At 38.9% G+C, this 21,581-nt stretch overlaps 1 protein-coding gene across 1 annotated transcript; it reads right to left on the bottom strand.

Moving 5' to 3' along the window:
- Positions 1 to 8,302: 8,302 nt before the first annotated feature.
- Positions 8,303 to 21,580, bottom strand: IFT57 (intraflagellar transport 57). The gene is made up of 11 exons (XM_036406264.2): positions 21,381 to 21,580; positions 19,885 to 20,047; positions 18,552 to 18,670; positions 17,584 to 17,674; positions 15,567 to 15,635; positions 14,909 to 15,031; positions 12,765 to 12,836; positions 12,031 to 12,162; positions 11,062 to 11,124; positions 9,282 to 9,348; positions 8,303 to 8,744 (listed from the first exon to the last, which is right to left on the bottom strand). The coding sequence occupies exons 1-11, from the start codon at positions 21,563 to 21,565 to the stop codon at positions 8,566 to 8,568; spliced, it is 1,263 nt and encodes a 420-aa protein (XP_036262157.1). The 5' UTR covers positions 21,566 to 21,580; the 3' UTR covers positions 8,303 to 8,565.
- Between the last annotated feature and the right edge of the window lies 1 nt (position 21,581).

Below are 21,581 nucleotides of genomic sequence, written 5' to 3'. Positions count from 1 at the left end.
AACATGCAACATTAAATAGTTAAATCCTGTTTATCTAGCAATTAGCAGGAGTTCAATGCAGCTCATCTCCATAATGAAAGAAAAAAAAGCAAGAGGGAAGACAGTGCCCTGGAAAGGGTTACTTTAAGAATTTTTCCCCCTCGTCCTCAAGGCTGTAACAAAACAGGCTTGTAGCTGTTATGGGTAGGGCCTTACTTGTACTACTGCAAGAGTTACACAGCGTTTAACTGTTTCATTGTGGCTGCAGCAAAAAAATGCAGTATCTCCCTGCAGAACAGTGGGAACTGCTCCAGCTATTCAGAGACCAGAACTGGAAGAGCTGCTAACAAAGGAGGTTTATGAGGAAACCAGCACTATTCCCACATACTCAGCTCACTGGTTTCTGTCTTCCTCCTCCTCCCCCTTTTCTCTTCTTCCGTTTAGAATGTCCTTTGCTTGTGTATCTGTTTCTGAAGTGGCTTAGACTCTTGTCCTCACCTAACCTTTTAACTCCTCTGTTTTTTCTCCTCTCCTTATTTAATTTCTTCTTGTGGCTTTTGGACACCAAAGGTAGCTGTGGCAAACAGGTTTGTTTGTTTGTTTGTGGTGTTTGTCTGTGTGCACAGCCTGGTGGGAATGTCCCATGGCTTGTGTTAGTTTACCTTAACGCTGTAGAGAACTTTCATTTCTTATCAGTCTGTCCTCCTCACCCTCAATACCTCTTTTCACCTCCTTCAATGATCTGTACCTTTTTTTGATTGTGTGCTTTTCTCTCACTTTTCACTCTCACTGCAAATATGCTCATTCCAGTGCTATCTTCTTCCTTGCTGGCTTTTCTCTGCAAATCAGAAATCCCTTCTGCCCTTCTTCATGACAGAGACATACTCCTCCACCTACTGATGACTCTTCCCATGTTGCAACCTTACCATTTCCTTTTTGGGGTTGTTTTTCTGCATGGGCATGTCCAACTGTTTCTTCATGTTCCCCAGCTTTTGTCTTCCAAGTCTGTAATTCATGGGAATGGTCATTTCTACCATGTCCTTAACTCTGCCCTTCTTCCCTCTACATGCTGGTAGTGTTGCGGATACCTGTAGAGTCTCAGTTCATTTTCACCTGTCCCCAAGGCAGAGGGTGTACTGTCTGCAAGTCAGGCTGGCTACTGAAAGCAAGCCCCTTCTTTGCCTGAAACAACTTTTTGTAGAAGTCCAGAGTCACTTCCTTCTGATAAAGTGGTATGTATGCCTGGGAATATGATTTCTGGGTAAGAGCAAGGTGTGGCTCAGTGATATAACTGCCCTGGCTGGTCACGTGCTAGGAACCACAAGCAGCAGGAAAGCTTAAATGGTGTTGTTTCCTGCATGTCCTGGTAAGTGTAATGCAAAACAGTCACTCAAATTAGCAACTGTCACTTGAAAAATATGACTCATTTTGACACTCTTGGATGTTTTAACTGTATACCATTTGTAGGGCTCTAATGACTCAGTGTGAAGATTTGCCTGAACAGCTTGTGAAAGGCAGGTCAGTGCTAGAATTAGTCTGAGTCCACAGCAGCTCTTCTAGGCCCTCAGTGAAAGGGGTCCCTGAGCACTGACAGCTGTATTCCAACATAGGGTGAAAAGCACCAGGAAGAGACTTTCAGTACTAACCTGACCAGCCACTGAAAACAGATGCCTTTTTGTCTGGCTTTTGTTTTGAAATGGCCAATAAGAACAGATCAGCACTGGCACCATTGTCTGTAATAAATGTGTCTTCACATGCAGTGGAAGACTGTGGTGTGTTGTAAACAATCACAGCACTGAGTAAAGCATAATTGATCACACAAGTGCCACAAAGGATACATTTGCCAAAGCATGGTTTAAAGATTGGGATCTGTATAATAGAGCTGGCACACTTAAGACATGGTGAAAAGGAGCTATCAGCATTTTCTGGGATGAAATATAGGATGGATTGTCATAAAAAGACTTAACCTTTCATCACAGTAAAGCTTTATCTGGTGCTTGTCAGAAGGTCCCTTACACTTATAAACTGGTATTTTGTATTCAGAGTGTCTAAAAAATAAATTACATGCTTCATCTCAAATGCAGACTTAGTTACTGTTGAACACTGAAAGATCTTGCTGTATGCCATGGGTCTTGCTCATTGCTATATTCTTTAAGCTTTATATTGGGATCCTTCTGCTAAAATTAGGGATGGCAAATTCAGGTGTTAGAGACAAAGTATGTTGGCACAGCATAAAAATCTGGGTGCTGCAGGAAATATTACAGCTTTCTAGAAGATACATTGTCTGGCCATATCTTTTTCCATTTCTTCTTTTCTTCCACCACTGAACAGAACAACTTTTTCTCACAAATGAAAGCTTTTCTTCTCCTACCTTATGCTGGTAGAGGTCAAGTTAAACTGCTTTGAAACTCTGGGTATCAATACAACTCTTTGTGGTGCAGATAAAAAGGAAGCTTTTTTCCAGATGCAGATGGTTTTGAAAGGTGCAACATAAAAATGTCTGTCCACCAGACAGAGATAAATGATCCAGCCTAAATTCTGAGGCTTCAGGCATAAAAGTTATTGCACATATAAAAGAGAGAGGTGGTGAAGATCTGAAAAAACACAGGTGAGGTAGGAAAGCCTATCCTTACTCAGAATGTTTAGCCTGACCCCAGAAACTAGTTAAGAGATCAATAGAAGAATACATGTATTTGTGAGCAGGGTCTGTGTCTTATTTTCTGCTGTTTGTTTGATTCATTCTAGGCACAAAAGTTATCACTTGGCTTCTTCACCACTTCCTTCTCCCCTGATTAGAGCAATCAGTGGGACACTGAGTTTTGGTTAGTGGCTTTTAGCAGAAGGGTGACAAGCACCATGGTGTTCACCTTCGCTCTGTATGTAGCTGTACTAGCAAATTCAGTCTGTCCAACCTTCTGCAGTCTCTTATAGGAGACAAGCACCCTAGAGGCTGCGGTTTCTCTGACAGGAAGTGGGACCAGCTTCCTGTTTCTTATCTCCTGACACCCACACTGGATCAGTGTCAGCCGTAGCTGCTCACAGGTGGCACTCTACAGAGACACACCAAGTTAGCTCCACCCAGCTTAGCAGATGCTCAGATAGACTGACGTTCAGGTCATGTTGTCAAACTTCCCATTATTTGGAGGAAGTGTCATCAGAGAGGAGTACACTGTGCACTTCAGAAATGAGGATAACTAGTAGCAGCAAATGGAATAAAACTAAGCGAAGGCATGTTTTGTACATTTAAACCAAGATAGTATAGAAGAGCTTTTTAAAAGAAGCTCTTTCATTCTGTCCACATTAATTTGTTACCTGTTTATCAATCCTGTTCACAACTGAGAGAAAACTGAACTGGCTTTCAGTTGTTTATCTTCTCTAATAGAGTTACCTGCAATTCCTTTTCTCAGTAAGAGTTCTCACAAACCTGAACATATTAACAGGGATGTCCTTATTCAAACAAAAATCAGCAGACTGGACTACTTGTAGAAAAAACCCTCCAAACTTGCCACGCCTTGCCATAGAGTATAATCATCTGTCCCAGGAAAAGTGTTCTCAGAACAGTATTTTTTATTCTTCGTTGTCAATATTATATAACTGAAGATGATGAAAATCTTCAAGAATGTTTTACTTGAGTTTACAGGCACTCTACAGAAAGCTGTGGTGAAATGGCTGCTGGACAAATTACTACAAAATAATGAGACGCTTTTAAGATCACAGTTTTCATTGTTTTTACTGTTGTTAGACAGAATTTGATAAACTCAGCAGAAATCCTTCCTGCCATCATATCAGGAACTTGAACACCTCCTGTAACAAAGGAAATTATGTTCAACAGATGCTGTCAGACCTTTCGAAACCTTCTGCACCATTTTTTGGCACTAATTTCCAGGAAAATTTCACAAACAGCCTGTCCCTTTTGGTCTGACCAATGGCTTCTATTCTTTCCCAAATGGATTCTTTGAAGAGAAGCAAAATGCTCATGGACAAGCCATGCTGAAGAAGGATAGGGAGAACTCTCTAAAACCTTACAAGAGCCCCCCCCTACCAAGATACAACAAGAAACTTCTGCCCTAAAACTACAGGAGGGGTGGGAAACTTTTTGTCCAGGGGATGCCTACACTTCACAGTTTAATTAACGCACTTCTTTGTGTTACTACTGAATAACACTAAGGTGTCATTTGAAGAATTGTCATCCTTTGAAAACCACAAAACCAGGAAATATTTCTGAATTAACAACTGCAATTAGTGCATTATTAAGAGGAATATTATTAGAAATAATTATTCTGTTCTGACCTAAAAATATTCACCTCTGTTGATTTTTACAACAGGATGCATGTGAGTATCTCAGCTACTTCTGGGATGGAGTACTGAAATACATCCAATCCTAACTGCTAAGACCAGGAATGAAAAAGAACAGAGTAAAACTAAGCAGTTAGTGAAAGACTAGCATTATTCAAATCATTACTTACTCTCAACCCTGCACATTCCAGTGTTGCGTGGGAATAATTGTGAAATGGTAGGGCTGTTACTAGGAAGCTGAAAGACAGACATTTCCAGCAACACCAAGCCCTGGAGCAATAGCTAAGTATGAGCCTATACATGAGAAAGCCCTGGTAATGGCATTTGCTCAATGAAAAAATACATGAAAGGGAGGAAATGGCAGATGAAAATAACCTTTGCTATCTCCAAGCCTTCTGTGGAAAGTCCCTACCTATAAGCAGTATTCATGCAGAAAAGCCAGCACTCATATCCTCTGTTTACTTTACTCTCATGGATACTGATTAACTTTTCCTGAGCTTTATTTCACATCTTTTCCAGGTATCACCCAACCGTTTCCTAAAACATGAATCCATCCACAAGCAAAGGGAAAGCAGTGAGGCTGCAGGAAGTAGGCCGGGGTTTTCACAGGCATGTTGTTCTGCTGCTGGTGCCAGCCCCGGGAGAGGCCAGCGTGCACACAGGCCTGTGCGCATGCACGTGCAGCTGCCTTGTGGGGGTACACTGCAGCATTGACATCCCCGCACGGGCACGCGGCCAGCGTGGCAGCACAGCATCAACCAACTCCTTCTTTTTCTAATTAACATTTGTCAAACTTGGAGAGAAGCCCAGGATGCAAAATTTGGATGCAAAATTCAAAGAGCACAGAAGCTGGAAATGTTCACACACAGGCTCTTCATTTATTCCTAGGTTTTTTTGTAGGTCATGCCCAGATGACTTACTAGCTCTTACTGTAACTTACAATTGGCAATACTAATCATTTTTTTGTATGTTACAGTGAACAGTAGAACTGTACTCCAAAAAAAGTGGCCAAGTTTCATAGTAGGTGGGCATAAAGGTTTTCCCTTTCAAGAAAAATTTTTCCCTGAAGTTCCCCCTTTGGGTGGGTGAAGAGGAGAAGGCCTTTAACGCCATCAGCAGACAGGAGTGAGAATATTTTGACCAGATGTGGGAATTGTTTATAACAATGGTTTCTCAAACTCATGTGAATTCATCCAGTTTTCTGCACAGCACTCAGCAATGCAAGTTCAAATGATTAAGCTGACCCAGTGCTGAAACAATGAATTCTCGGTATATGCTTGAAAGCCACTTTTAAACTCTTGCGATTTCAGTTGCCAATTCTGTAGAAGGTTCTCTGTGAGAGAAATGGATTAAACATTAAAAATTAGCCCTTTGCTATTTTTTTATCAGCACAGCAATTCATGCTATCTGCTGACATTAGAAGAGAATGGGGAGTGAGGTATTATATTTATTAAAGTAAAAAGGTAATGCATGTAATCAATCACTCTCAGGTATCCTAAATGGCCTATAAACAGCACTTCTAATAGAGTACCTAGCACTAAGCACTGGGAACTATTTCTAGTTCCCAGCAGGGCACTTACATCCTAGCCTAGATAAAAGACAGGGAAATAAGACATTGGGTCATGTTATGAGGTTCAGAGCTATTTCAGAGCTGAAGAAATTCTAAAAAGTAATATGCTCCAAGAGTTCCTGGAACTTTAAGGAGTACATGCAAGACAGTGAGCTGGCTACTAATAATACTCCTCCACAACATGTTTCCAAAACCCAAGTAGTCAGCTTATACCAGGGCCCCATTCAAGACTGAACTGTTGCAGTCCTCATGGCAAGGACAAAACCCATGGCTTCTCTAACAGAAGTGAGCAAATGAAGCTCCTTCTTTCTCTCTCTGCACAATTTCTGGGTCTGTCTACAGCCAGCTTCTACTTGGATTCTAGGTAAAATCTGAAAATGCCTCCATACTGATGTTCCAGAGAACTGAAAATTTTAAGAGAACTTGGAAGAGGACAAAAGTTAACTCTTGTGAATAGTCCTTTCCTAAATCCTCTCCAGATGAACAGAGACTCTTTTTATAGAAGAGCTTTGTGTGCCTCCTACTAACTTAGGGATATCTTTGTTTTATTGGTCTTCCGTTCTGACACTGCATTAGCTAATGAGCAGTGCAGGACGTAATGTGAACCAAGTGATTTAATTTTAATGTGGCTTCTGCTTCCTGCACTGATTCAGCCGGGGACTAATTACACAGATCTTTGCTTCTCTAGAAGGGTCTTTCAGGCTGCTTGTGACAGGCAGCTCTCCTCTGCTTTTAAGGAAGATGGTGTGGCCACTTGCTGGATCAGTAAGGCTGCTTTGAAAGCAGGGTCAAGTGCTTTTACTATCTCAAGGGGCAAATTCCACTCTTTGCCAGATGACAATTAAAGGCCATGTATCACTGATACCAGTGATAACAACAGAAGTGTTCTACTTAAATGACAGCAGTTTCAGACAGTACTATTAAAAATAATGTAGATCAATTCCAGATCATTAGCACGCTATTTTAGAATCACTTTGGCACAAAGGAGGCTTTTCTTCCAGAGATTTTTGTCACATTAGAGGGTTTTTTGCCATGCTTGTCTTAATAGATTCATTTCTAATAGAATAAGAGGCTCAGTTCATAAAGAAAGATTTTTGATTAATCATGTTTTGTTGTATTAGCGTGAAGGAGGAGTTTTTTGCGGAAAGCATTTACATAAACAACATTTATACAACACAAAATTGCAATCCAAAAGCATTAGTGAGCTGCTTTGCAGAAAATGCAGAAGGGAGTTGCTTAATCTTAAGTGGAAGTAAAGCCACTGTTAAAGTAAATATGCAGTAGCAACAGCACCTAACAAAGGGAACATGAATAATAACTTTTCTAATTTCAGCTGAATGTGGGAGGATATAGGTAGGCAGCAAAAGGAGCTGGAAACCAATTTCCAGTGTGATTCATAGAGATTTTCAGCAGTGGTTTGCACAGGTAAATTGTAACAGTCGACATTTACAGATATCTTTTCACTTATTAAAATTCCATAGATTTAGGGCTTTTTCTTTTTTGGCAAATGAAATACTGAAGCACAACAAACTTATACTGGCTCATAGTACTGACTGTGTCAAGTATCTTGACTTTCAGACACAGAACTTGTCCCCTGATTCTGCAAAATACTGCTCACATTTAAGTGAGAGAAATTATTTGATGAATGGAATAGCCTGCAGAAGTTCGGCGAGGATTTTAACACCACTGGAATTGTACCTAATATTGTTCACGGCTCATGAATAACCATGAGCCATGAACGATATTAGTACAAAAGGACGTACTAGTACATTAATAAGGTTATTCCTTTGCTCCATACTCCTTCATTACCACTAACATCTAGAGTCACTCTCTACCTACACAGTTACTAAGACAAAGCAAGCTCCCTGTTGCCATTACATTCCCAACTCCTTCCTCCTACATTTTTCTTCTTGTTCTGTATTACTCAACTAGATTTGGCAACATTTTTCCTTCACAGAAATCAGAAGTGGGTGTTCTGACACAAGAACAGAAAACAAGAATAATCCAAATCTGGTCCACAAAGCTCTTCAAATACTATAAATGAAAGCAGCATTTGACCCAATGCTAATATAAAGTGATTCTGAAAAAGTGATGGCACATGGAAAAAAATTAGAAAGCCAAGAGTAATTTCCAAACAGTACTTTTCACCTTCTTTGGTCTTATATAGATTTTGATATTGATGTTGATGTTAGAGGAGTCTTGCAGCTGATATCAGTTTTGACCTAGCCTGTTAGAAAGGGTAATGCTGTATTATTTCAGTATCACTGAAATAATTAAATACTTAATTAATTAAATACTTTCTGTAAATGTATGTAAGTGGCAATGACAGACATTTTACCTTCAAGTCCTTTGCAAGCAATTTCCTTTCAGCACTGCAGAGTATCAAGATTACAGGCTGTCAGCATCATTCTACAGACTTTCACACTACATAGCATTCTCCAAGGAAATAGACACATCTTCACTAACAAGAATTTATTCGTATATTTGGAAGAGATATACAGTAAATCTTTACAGCACAAAACTAAACATGGCTCCCTCTTGAGTCTAAAGTGTGCATGTTACTTCTTTAAAAAGTGCATCTTTTAACAAGCATCTTGTTCAAAAGGAACAGGAAAAAAAGAACATCCTCCTACCGCAATATAAACAAAACCTCTGAACTCACAATAAAGCAAATGGTAGAAAACTGCATCTTGAGCAAATTAAGTCAGGTCCAACCAATTTTAATAGGCACCTACTGTGGCTTCTGGAATCACTGTTGCATGCATATCTCTAGTCATATTGGATTTCTCTTTCAGCTTTGACTGCAGCAATGTGTGTTCCATCACACCAATCTGTATGTCCATCTGAATGGTTTCTTGCCTCAATTTTGTTAAGGCCTGTTTAATCTTCACTAGAGGAGCTGTCCCAAAAAAGATAAACAGTACAACTCTGTCAGCCATGTAACACAAAAGCATTGTTTGCTGTAATTTACTCCTTAAAATGGAAGAGTTGAATGAACAAAAGGGTATTCTACTCTAAATACATGATTGTACTGATACATCATTTTTAATATGCAAAACACTTTAAAGACAGAAATAGGCAATGACAATTTTGCTGTCTTCTTGACATCTAAGAGCTTCATGAAAATGTGCATCAACATTAAGACAGGTTTTTCAATGATGTGTTTTGCTCAGCTGAAAGCCTTATCCCCATAGCTGATTTGAGGTTTAGTGGAGAACTGAAGACACCTTCAGCAGGGTGTGAAAATCTTACCTGTGAAAAGCTATTAAAATGTTTTGTGCCTTCCATTTTGTTTCTAACCCCTCCCTTCCCATTAGTATGATGCTGCTGCATCATCTTGCTCCTTGCAATTGCTCTAATTCTTTTTAATGAAGTACATATCATAAAACTGTCACCAAGAAAAAGGATGTGTTGTCTGAAGCAAAAATGTACTTACCACCATCAGTCATACTGCTTCCTTTCTCTTCTGTTTCCTGCTTTACTTTCTCTAATGCTTCTGTAATCTTAAGAGATTTTTTTCTTAATTAAACCAGATGAATATTGAATTTTTAAAAAGTACTGCTTTTTTAAAAAAAATAAACTAATCCATCTTACTTGTTACATAAAGAGGAACGATTGTTCAAACATTCAGAAATTAATTTAACTGAACTAATGTTGTTAAAAAATTACAGAAAAAGGGTAACAATTTGACCAAACACCATGGTGTTACTGAAAAATCTGCGCATCCCCAGTAAAAAACAACAATATAAGTGTTTCAGTGTGATGCTGGATCGATGAACAAAGGAACCAATATCCCCACAGATCAAGTTTCATCAAATAACCATGCCCACTGCCCTTCTGGAAGCACCAGGACTTTGGCATGTTACACTGGAAACCTGAGAAACAGCACTGCAGCATAAGAAGGTGCAGCAGTCCAGCCTGCTGGCACTGGCACAGGTACAGGTATGTAAAATCCACATTTGAAGAACAAAAGTGCATTTCAACACTGTCTAGCAACTACAGACAATGAAAAAAAGCAAATATATGATTCTAAAGTATAGCCAAGGTAATAATTCAGTAATCTTGTGATAATGTGAAAATAGCCCTTCATTAAGGCTTCAATAAGCCTTTTCAGCAATGAAAAGGAATCAATGCTGCATTGCTACTGCCTGCCTGGTAATGGTATTGCCAGGCAGGCTGAGGTCTTGACTGCACGCCTGAAAACAGATCAGTACTAACATCCAATATGTCTGGTTTACCTCAGACATGTGCCACTGCACCTATGTAGTTTGAAAGATGCCAGCTAGTAACATATTCACCATTACTTATCAGTCAATCAGCTCCCAAAGCGCACACTGTAAATCTGAAGTCATCACAAAATACTTTTTCAAACTTACTTCCTTGAGAGTGAAATAGAAAGCAGATCTAATTCTGCAGAATTCATACACTCAGAAATCTTTGCTAGAAAACTCAATTTAACTGCTGCATTACCTACAGCAGCTGCACTTGGTATCACTGTAGGTACCTTCTTACTCAACTGTTCTATCTGTTCTGAAACATCTCAAACTTGTTGTACAATTTCTAACACATTCTTATTGTATGACCTATTTTATGCACCTATTCCTGAGGCTTCATTGTCTAATAAGTAAAGCTGGTATCTAAAATCCAAACAGAGCCATTTAAAAAATTTGTGAATTGGATAAAGAGTTGAAGTATGTGGAAATCAGGCTGTAATTCTAAATTAAATGCCATGAAACACTCAACATGGTGTTAGGAGACAGATGTTTATTTAAATTTGTCAGAGCACCAATATAAAGGAAAACCAGATTTAGGTAATAAGATAATTTGATGTATGGAAAAAATGACTATTTTGTCAAATATTGCTTTTAAGTGCCTGGAAGATAAAAATTTCAAACTGTTAATTTTAACTAAAAATAAGAATTGAGCTTTTCTTCTTCCAAAGAATTTATGGGCATGATTTATTAATCCCCCAAAATTCTGGGGTACAGGTTATAAAATACAGAACATATACCTTCATTTACAAACTGAGCTCACATTTCGCAAGTTAAAAATCAACGGCAGCCTGTATTTAAAAATTAGGGACTGGACTAGATCACCTCCCCCAAACAAAAAATAATCTTTACCATGAGAACAAATCAGAGAGAACTGGTTTCATTAAACTGCAACCACTAAATGCTAACTCTCTGAAGACAGTTTTAAAGTAAGATGTGTTTTACCTCAGAAAGCACTCTAATCCTTTCAGTTACTCCTCCACTTCCCTCCTGGTACTTCTCTTTAGCCTGGAAAAAAACATGTCTTGGCTGTAATGACAGAGTTGGAGAAGTGTATGCAGATAGTTCAGAGAAAACTTCAATACTTGCTCTCTTATGTTTCAATTCCAGAAACTCTCCCACAAATCCCCAGTGAGGTTTACAAATGAGGACAGGGTTGAAACATCAGCCCCTGCAATGACTGTCATTCAAAAATGTAAAGCAGTAAATAGTACAAATACGCACTTGATAATAACTATGCTTTCTAATCATTTACATGAGGAAATAAACATGAAGAAAATCTGCCATAATGCAGAAAGGATTGAATACTGAAATCCAGAATAATACTTCATCAACAGTAAATTACTATCTCGAAGATACCTTAACAACAAGGCAAACAGAAGGTGCAGAGGTCAAATTCTGTTAGCATTACTGTCACCATGGCCACAACCAGGAGGGCTTGCCAAAAGGCACACTATAATGCCTCCTAAATAGGGGATGAAAAATCTTCTCAGACAGCAATCTATTGGCATAAAAACTAAATGTAGCAAAGAAGTAATCAGAGTGCTTTGTGCACATTAGCACCAGTACCCAATCTAAGGGATGAATGTTGGACTGAGACTGTAGTTATTCCACTCCTGACAGATGTGTGAACTTCACAGAGAAAGCAGAACTAGCAATTTACTAGTTGCTCAAGACTGGCAACAGCTATACATAATACTCAGCCAAAACCATCTATTTTCCCCTGCAGAACAGTTGAATAAAAATTGCTAGTTTAGCTTAGGAAGAATATAATTTGACAGCCAATCAACATTTCCCCTGCTTTATATCCAACAGCAGAATTCATAGATAGCTCACTCCATGTTGTCTTTACCTCTACCCTCACTTAACAGCAAGTTAATACAGGACAAGGCAACAACAAAAGATCAGCAATACCTCACTCAGCAAGGCTTGTGCTGAACGGTATTCTTGAACCAAGTGCTCCAACTGATTGTTGATGTACTTTTCCCTGCTATTGATCTTTTCCAGTGTTCTGCTGATTTCATTATGGAGTTTGTCAAGGTAACCCTAGAAAATCACATTCTGTGGGTTGACAGTTGACAGAGAATATGTAAAGAGTATCAAAATGATGCTGTAGTTAAGAAAGGCTATGGAAGCCTACAGACAGAGAGGAAAATATGAACACAGTACAGAAATACTGTGTTTAGCCAACAAAAAAATATTCCCAATGTGTCCTGGTTTGCCCACCTCCAAAACACATATATCAGTCTTCACTGCTTCATCACTCTCCCCTCCTCAATTAATTACAAGTTTCAATGCCAGTAAGTTACTCTAGCAACAGTATTTGAGAGTATTTGGGGGTTTTAACAGCACCTTCCGATTGTATTGTTCTATTTTGTCCTGTGTAGTCAGGATGCACTTATGGTAATGCATTCATTACTGGAGCCTGATAGCCCTGTTAATCCTCACACATACAACTCTTTCCCAGAAGGTATGTTGTTACCAGCACTGTGCTTAAAGATCCTTGTCATATCTTTCCCTTTTTAATTTTACAGCAATAGCACAAGAAACAATGAAGGAAAAAAGATCAATTTAGCCCTTAATACGTATCAAATAAAAAATAAAAACGCTGACAGATTAGTAAAATATTCTGTACATACAAGACATACCCTAGTTTCTTTCAAAGAAGAATCAATTCCATCCTTATGCTGATGCATTTGATCTACATGAATCCTCCAATCCTAAAAAGGCATCACAAATTAAAACACAGGTAAGTACAATTTTTATCCTTCTCTGGTTACTAAACAGCGGCATGTATGCAAAGCAGGGTCAGTTCTCTTTTATACTATTGCCATGTATCATCCTGCCAGTGCCATGTTCATAGCCAGGGGCACTGGCTCAATGTGACACCATTTATAAATCTCCTAAATGTCACATGTGACACTCAGATCCATAAACAAACACTGACATCCTCACTGACACCATAGTAGCTATGTTTTTTAGAGTCTGATTTTCATGGAACTATTTCTGTTAGAAACCACTCTGGGCACAAATACTAAAACTATTGGTTGTAGCTGCACTAGTTCAGCTTGTACTTAGACAAAATGACTGCTTTTGATGCCCAACACCTACCAATTCTGGACAATCTGTTCTTTACCTTCTATTTCAGTCATTACCATTACCAGAAGAAGAATGGAAAGAAAAAGAGGCAGAAATACCAAAACTTGGTTTTGGTAACAGGATACAATTAGAAGGGGGAAAATTATTTCCAGCTTCAAGATCATAGGACACATACATGGACTCTGGGGTGGGGGCTGAGAAAAGGTGCTGTGAATTGGCCCTGAACACCAGGTAATGAGTCACTAGAGATAATGTGCTTATGTTGTGTTTCACATTTGAAGGAGACTCTTCTTGGTCTGGTGACAGTTGCTCACAATTTGCCAAACTTTGGAGTTTAAATAAAAACAACAGGCAGACAACCCACCCCCAACTCTGTCCAGGACTTTACAGTAAGTTCTAGTTTCTAGTGCCATTGATTAAACCATTAATACTCTCCTGGTACTATGTTTACATGCACAGCTTAGGAAACAGAATATGTTTTCTGGCACAACACAAAAAGGCCAAACATTTCTCTCCAGTTATTTCTGAAAGAAGCTAGAAGAAGAATCCTCTTTTTATGTTCATTTTGACATATTCCTTAAGGCAAAGAGATGGTGCATTAAGCAGGAAGCTAGTAAACCTCAGATCTTACAGTGGCTTTAATTTTTTATCTATGTCTTTATTAAGTTTTAATTCCTCACTGTGAGACTCAAGCATCATGTTCTCTGCAACAGATGGGCTTGCTGAGGATGACAGCAGAGTGGTTCAAGCCAGGCAATTCTTCACACAGAAAAATGCAGTATGGTGTAAGACAGGCAAGCAGCTCAGCAGACAGTTGAAGGTTTCCCCTATTTTTGGCAAGGTAATTTCTTTCATTGTATTCATGTATATGTATTGTATTGCTGTATCAGTGCTGCAGATTGCTCCAACACTCCAACTACCTGGGTCACTGCAAATGAACAATTTCAATAGTGCACTGATCTGTGTGTGCTACGCAAGCTCCTGGAAAGAATGCTTATGGCAATGCCAGGAGCAGGCCCTAGGTTTGGACCTGCCAAAGATGGATATCTACTTCTAAGCTGCTCATTCTAGACTCCTTGAAATAGACTATGGAGAGAAATACACAGTTCTAAGACATGATGAATTTCACCCTGAGACAGTTACCAGGATATGGTGAGCAAAAGCAGTTGAAAAAGTGATCACTTATTTTCACTAAACACTAGGAGAGTTCAGGATGACTAGACCAGGGTACAGACCTACTTGATTGTCACGTAAAGTTCACCAAGAGAATCCCATACAATCAGCCTTCCATACAATCAGGTTAAAAAATAGAAGAGTTGAAAGGTAAGATCATCAGCTGTCCTCCAAGAAGATGTTTTAATAGTTGTTAAACTGAGGATATAATATTTTAGAAGTGTGAATATATTGGAAATGTCAGAGGACTGAAAAAAACCCCACTGAATAATTATATAGAAATAAGGTGCCTTGTAAGCAGCAGAAAAAAAATATAATACTGAAAAAACACCTTACTGAAAATTATTGCTTCTAGGGTCAAATCAAGTGACAAAAGTTCAGAAAAGGTAGCACTGGAGAGCCTATTACTCACAGGTCTTTGCATGACAGAAGACAACAACTGCAAACGGAAAGTAAACAGCATCGACTGAAATCACATTTTAATCACGACGTGTACACAAGCAAATCCATTCTTCCATACCTTATTGTCAGTCCTGACTGTGACTTTCAGCTGTGGAAGCACACGTTCCACTTCCAGATTCCATTCTGCTGCATCTGTTGTGGACTGTAAAATCTCTTCTTGCTTTGCAGTGTCATTCATGTTCTGTGTAAAAATCCCAAAGTTTATACACAAAATATCATTGTTATGCAATGAAATCACTATAATGACTTGCAGTGTTAATATTAGAAAAATATTTATATCCAGAATGATCTAGACTACAGATGAAACAGATTTCTTTAATGGCTTTCTTTAATTCTTTAGAATTAAAGTATATCTTCTCATCATACTTAAAACTGAAGACAATTAAATGTATATATTAAGAAATTATAATACATCTCAGAAATGGTGTATTTATGTGGGACTAAATGTATTCATGAAACTAATACCATGTTTCTCTAGAAGTCTCTGCAAAAACTTTCTTGCAAATGTTCCCAGCAGCCCTTCAGCCCTATCAGTTTAGAAACTGGCTGCATATTGTTCTTTCAAAATAATATTAATATATAATACCTGATTCATTTCAGATGGGTTTTTTTTCAAGTAAAGACTATGCAAGGATTTTTAGATTTAAATCCAAGACACAAATTGCTGCTACAGATGTAAAAATCTCTCATGAGAGGACTAATGCGTAACAACTTACTGATCTGTACGTTTGTGCCTTTAAAACACTCAGGTCAATATAATTTTCTTCATTGTCTGACTCTTCTTCCTTAAGAGAAGTTTCAAAGCAAGACTTCAGTAATTATTGCACAATTTTTCTCCATAATTTTATTTTGCAGGAGAACAAACCAACGAGTATTAAGTTCCATATTTCTGAACAAAACAAGACATGGAGAATTTATGAAATGGAGCTTATGAAGAGGCATAATACCTAGGACACGCTGAAAGGTCAAAGCTACCCCACATTTCCTTCATAGCACCACAGTATTACAAAAATAAACCAACTAACCAACAAAACCCAAACCCTAAAGCCTCTGACATCAAATGGCCCATTGTCAATAGTTGTATGGTAACTGTATTTTTTTATGTATTTCTTAAAGCTCTACCTTAAAAATGAAGCTCCATCAAAACAGAAGCCAAATCACAACCGGACCTCAACACAGTTTTGAAGATGTTGTTTGCACTATGTATTTGAAGTCACAGAATGATGCCACATCTTAAATGTGCAGAATAACACAACTGAAATTGAGGCAATTGCTTTTTTCTTGCCCATGAGACCACACACACTCTGTTAACATACTCTATAAATCTGTTATAGTCTCAAAATCCCCTTCTTCTGTGACTATGATCAGCTGAGAGCCCATCACCCATAAGAAATGATGCTTTTTCTGTGCATTAACCTTCACTTATCTATACAGTATTTCATCTGCCATTTTATCACCCAGACACTTCACCCCTATACCCCTTGTCCCCCTCTTGACTGTCTTTTCCACCAAAGTGAAATTTCACGATCCACCTCCTTTCTACAGAAATCACAAAAGCTGCAATAACACAGGTCTTAGGGTAAAATCCTTCAAGACTCACTTGAAGGATTTTACCCTTGAAATAAACCTTGGAGCTTATTTCTCTTTCCTCTATTTTACCCAGTTTTTAACTAACAGGGACTACTATTTCCTTCTGGCATATCTGACCCTGAGTCCCCTAAATACCTGTGAGAAATTTAGACTAAATTAAGACTGTCTTTTGCTAAACGGACAATAGATATTTGTGCAGCATTTAGAAGAACACACCACCAGAACAAGATTGGTTATCAGAACTGAGAAACCAAACTGAGCAGATTTTCTCGCAAACCCAGCCTCACTGCCTACTGCTGGCCACGTAATACAGGCTATCCCTGATTTACAGAACTAGGCTTGTCTCTGTCAGCTTCATCATTTTTATTCAGAAGAATCAAAACCAAAGAACAATCAGTGAACCTCATCATTAACATTTAATTGCTGGAAATACTGCTAAATTCAATTATGGATACAGCTAATATCAATATACCAGCAGCAACAATGGACCAGGGAAAAAATTACATTGGCATGTAATTAATCCCTATAGAACTACTAGGGGCTTTAAAAAGTGAGTATCCTTTTGGTATAAACTGCCTGGCAATGTAATACCTAGTAAAGGAATAACACCTCAGTGGTTTTATTAACATACATATATTCCAAAGAGCTAAAAGAACACATTAGTTATGAAAATCATGGCCTAGGACAATACTGAGAACAAATCCAGAGGTTCTTTGAAGGATTTCAACTATGCTTTAGTTAACTGTTTCATCCCCACTTCCCAATTTAAGCAGCTTACACCTCAACAAGATACAGAAAAGAGGAGACAGCTGACTGTTTTCCTATTTTAACCCTTTAGTTTAACATCAAGAGTAGATTTATCAGGAGAAAAGAAACAATTCTGAATCTCTGTGTTTTTAATGCATAGTTAGATTCTACTGCACATAAGAATATACACTCTGTCTTGAAGAGTTAATCTTATCTGAAAAGCCACAAAAAACCCTACAGAGAATCTGACAATGCAGGAATAGAGCTGCAGAAAAAAAACTTCAACAGCTAATTAAAAATACTTCTTAAAAAAAGCCAAACAAAATGAACAGTGAATAAAAATGTCCTCATAGTTGGCCAATACTAATATAATCAAAACCAACCAAATAAACCTACTGCAACATCCTCTTCCAATTTACTAAGTGTTAATTCTGCATCATCTTCTGTTATTTCTTCTTCTTCTGGCTCTTCTGTTGGGTATGCTGGCCTGAAATTAATTCAAAGAACAGCAGAGCTTTTAAATGCAATAAATTGTACATACCTCTGCAAACAAAACATTTCATGTGAAAAATGGATGATATGGAACATACCTAGACAGTGTTTTGCAACTTAAATAAATATATACTCTGCCTTGAAAGTCCTGTTCATCTTGGACTGTCTTAAAAGTAAAGGCAGTACAGTACATTCACACTACAAAGTCATCTAGGAAGTAAATTTTGGGGTTTGTCTCTATTGGTCTAACTCTTAAAATTCAAGTGCAAGTCACCACAGGCTTATTTGCAGCCTACAGTGGAATTTGTGTACTAAAGAGAAGTAACAGTAAAATATTTCCAAGGTAGAAATTACTTCGCTATATCCATTTCAAAACCCATTGGAGGAAAAGAATAAAAGAACACTTTTAAAGACATTTTCATATATTTGAGATTATCTGTCATCTAATTTGTCCTAGGATTTCCTTCAGATTAAATAAAATTAATCTAGTCTACTCGTAACATGACCATACTGTGCATAACTCCAGGAATTTACTACTGATTGATAGAACCTAAAAGGACATGTTTCAACTCAAATACCAGATTAACAAGGAGTTATGTGTAGGGAAATAACAAAAAAAAAGTCATCAGTTAAACCTTAATTAGCTAAGTCTATAATGGTCCAAACTCAGCCTTGCTGGCAACAGGCCAATTGTGTGAAATTGCATTAGGAATTAACTGGCCACCCTGCTTCAAGCCTAGTTGAATTTACCCTCTCATGAAATGTCAAGTAAAACGGTTTTAGTCATTCCTATGTTTTATCTTACCACTACAACTTACATCTGCTTGCTGGAAAATAATGTATTGGGGAGGATGCTTAGAAGTGTACTGTACCTTTTCCAGCTAAACCCAGTGTGCTTCAAGGCTTCTTCAGCTAAACAATCAAGAACGTAGCACACTTGCTCTCCGCAGCCTGTCTTTAATTTTGAGGGAGGAAAATCCACAGGCCTTCCCTAAAATAAAAAGAGACAGGCTGTTTACTAATGGCCTAACAACCCAAATTTCCTCAAAGGGAGATAAGTTTTGTACACTAAAACAAAAGTGTTCCTTGTGTATGAGATTTTATTAATAACAATTTACATTCTTCTTCTATGCAGCTCCAGTGAAGCAACAGAAGGAAAACCAGACGATGCCAAGGAAAAGATGCAGTGTAGAAATCTTTAAGCATATGGTAAGACCATACTCCCAGGTAGCAGAAGAGGCAGAAGCCACAAGGGATCTGGATGGTCAAGCACACAAGTGACAAGTCAACGTAGTAACAGCTACAGAGAAACTCAAGTATTGAGACTTAACTACCAACTTTTCAACAGCGTCCTGTTTGCTCCAGATTTTACTTATAAAATATTTTAATTTATTGCTGTCATGCAGGATAAACATAGTAGTTTGATATAGTTTAACTCCTTTAGAGTACAGTGTCCTTAACATCATTCACAGCTGCACCAGAGTATAATCTTCCATAAGATCATACTAAGATTTAAAAGAAGAATACTAAAAGAAGAATACATAATTTAAAAGAAGAATACTAAGATCATACTTCTTGTCAGCTGATGTAGTCTCCTGATCTTTGGAGTTCAGCTTTTTTCCTTTCTTTTTTTTAATTAAAAAAAAAAAATCTCAGTAGTTCCTGGCAGTTTGTACAACCTTTTACTCCTTACCAAAAAAAAGAAAAAACAACAGCAAAACTAAAAAAAAACAAAACAAAACCAAACAAAAAAAAAACCCAAAAAACAACCAAAAAAACCCACAAACATTCTTCTAAACCACTTCCTACACTACAAATTAAGTCATTGACTTTGGCTGGAGCAGGATCACAAACCGTGTAAACCTTCCAGATGAAATCTCTGAAAATTATGCTACTATAAATGAGCAACATATGTGGTACTACAAAAGGTAAGCCTGGTTAAATCCATTTTACAGACTGCAGAACAAAACCAACTGGAATTATTTATAAGACCATTTCTGTAGTGTTAAAAAAAAATAGCAAGTAGGTACAGCCTATGTAAACTTCCAATTAACTAAGTAACACAGTACAAACTTACAGCTAGGAAAAGTCTGTCCAGTCCTTGGGACCAGACCCAGCAGGAGAGCAGTGTGTGACTGCTGTTATTTCTGAAGGGAATGCAGAAGCTTGCAACACACTTGGGAAGAGAGCCCGTGTGACACTCACAAAGGACCGCAGCTCGGAGAGCACATTTGAAATCACTGCATTGGGGTCGTCGTACTCCTGCGGCTGCTCGAAGGGATGTCCTGCTTTGCTGATCAGCCAAGCAGCAAGCGTGCAGAACATGAAGAACTGCTCACCGGGATTGGTGGGCAGCGCAAAGTAGTGCCTGTTTCATAAGGGAGCAAATGGTATGTAGTGTGAGTTTCTGGAGCTCTTACAACATTATAGGTAAGCACAGGCTACAGAGCAGTTTCTTTACCCAGTTTTCTCAATGAGCAACCCATCTGACCAAAAATCAGGACGCCTAGTTTCACACATAACCACAGCAGACCAAGTTTTCTACACCCAGCTTGCTTATTTCCAGCTTTGTGTAAGTTATTAGTCAACACCAGACTTGGCTGCCAAATTCCCCAAATCACCTCCCCTTCACACTTTCCTCAAGAAATGCAGGAGGATGGTATTCCTACATTTGCAAATTCAGCTCAGATCAGGAGCATGTTTTGAAGTGATCCTTCCACCTGTCCTTATCTACTGTGCTTTGGGTTGCTTTGGAGAGCAATGAAAACTGGATGTGACTTGGATCACACCAAATTCAATTATGTGATCCTAATAAGAATTCAGTCTATAAAACCAGACTACCCCCCCAGAGTATAAATTACATGGATACTGGATACTGGGAACTTCTGGAAATGCTTCCCTTTACCAATACAGCTACTCACTGAAGTACACAAAGGTCTGCTGTCCTGCTCCAAACATTCCAATAGTTCAATGGCAGGCTAGACCTAATTTACAGCCACTGTGCTCATACTTGAGCCTCCTTCCCAAAAAGGGGGTAACTTAGCAAACTGTTGCTTATAAGAAGCTTAATTCTGTGACACCCTGCAGTGGAGCCTGGCTGAAAGTGATGGATGAGTTTAAAAGTTATATGGGCAGGTGGATATTGGGAGCACACTGGCCCTGATTCCCAGACTTCCTGTCTCCACCATAATTTAAAAGAAAGACATAAAAAATCATTACATTTGAAACAAGTATGTACTGGATATGAAAACCCAGGCTTACCAAAAACGGGTCCAAGACCCTCTTTGTAAAGGATTAAAGGGTAAAAAATATACACACACCATGAATAGCTATCCTGAATTCAAGATATTTAGAGTTATTTTGAACAACTTGGAATTTACGCAGAGCTATTTTCTGCGGAAGAGGTAGAATTTAGGTAGAATTACTTTTTGCACGGGTACCGTGGCATGCAGACACCTAATACTTGCCGGGGGCAGGAAAGGTCAAGGGACTGTTTACCCAGCGCATCTCAGCCTTTCGCGGGGCCTCGCGTTCTGAAAGCTTCCAGCTCACACGGGAAGCTTTGTTCCTGGCTAGTTTTCCCAGGTATTCTGCCATGCAGGCCCTTCGCTATGCTCTGACGGCCCGGAGGAATTCCTTCCCGTTGCCCCCCGCCCACGGCCACGCCAGCGCCCTCGGGCCGAGGCGCGAGTCAGAAGCACCTGGACAGAGGCCGCATGTTGTGGCGCCGCAGCGCCTCCTCCTCGTAGCTCAGCAGTTTCAGCTTGTCCAGCAGGTCCTCCATGAGCACGAACATGTGAAAAGCCGCGCCGGGCCCACGCTCCGCCGGCGCCTCCTCGTTCCGCTCCCGCTCCCCGCGCCGGCCCGGAGCGCCCTCTTCCGCCATCTTGACTCGTAACCAC

Source organism: Molothrus ater, chromosome 2 (genome assembly GCF_012460135.2).
Source record: "Molothrus ater isolate BHLD 08-10-18 breed brown headed cowbird chromosome 2, BPBGC_Mater_1.1, whole genome shotgun sequence".
Lineage (NCBI taxonomy): Eukaryota > Metazoa > Chordata > Aves > Passeriformes > Icteridae > Molothrus > Molothrus ater.
Note: the sequence above shows the minus strand (reverse complement) of the source record. Positions and strands in the feature narration are given on the sequence as shown.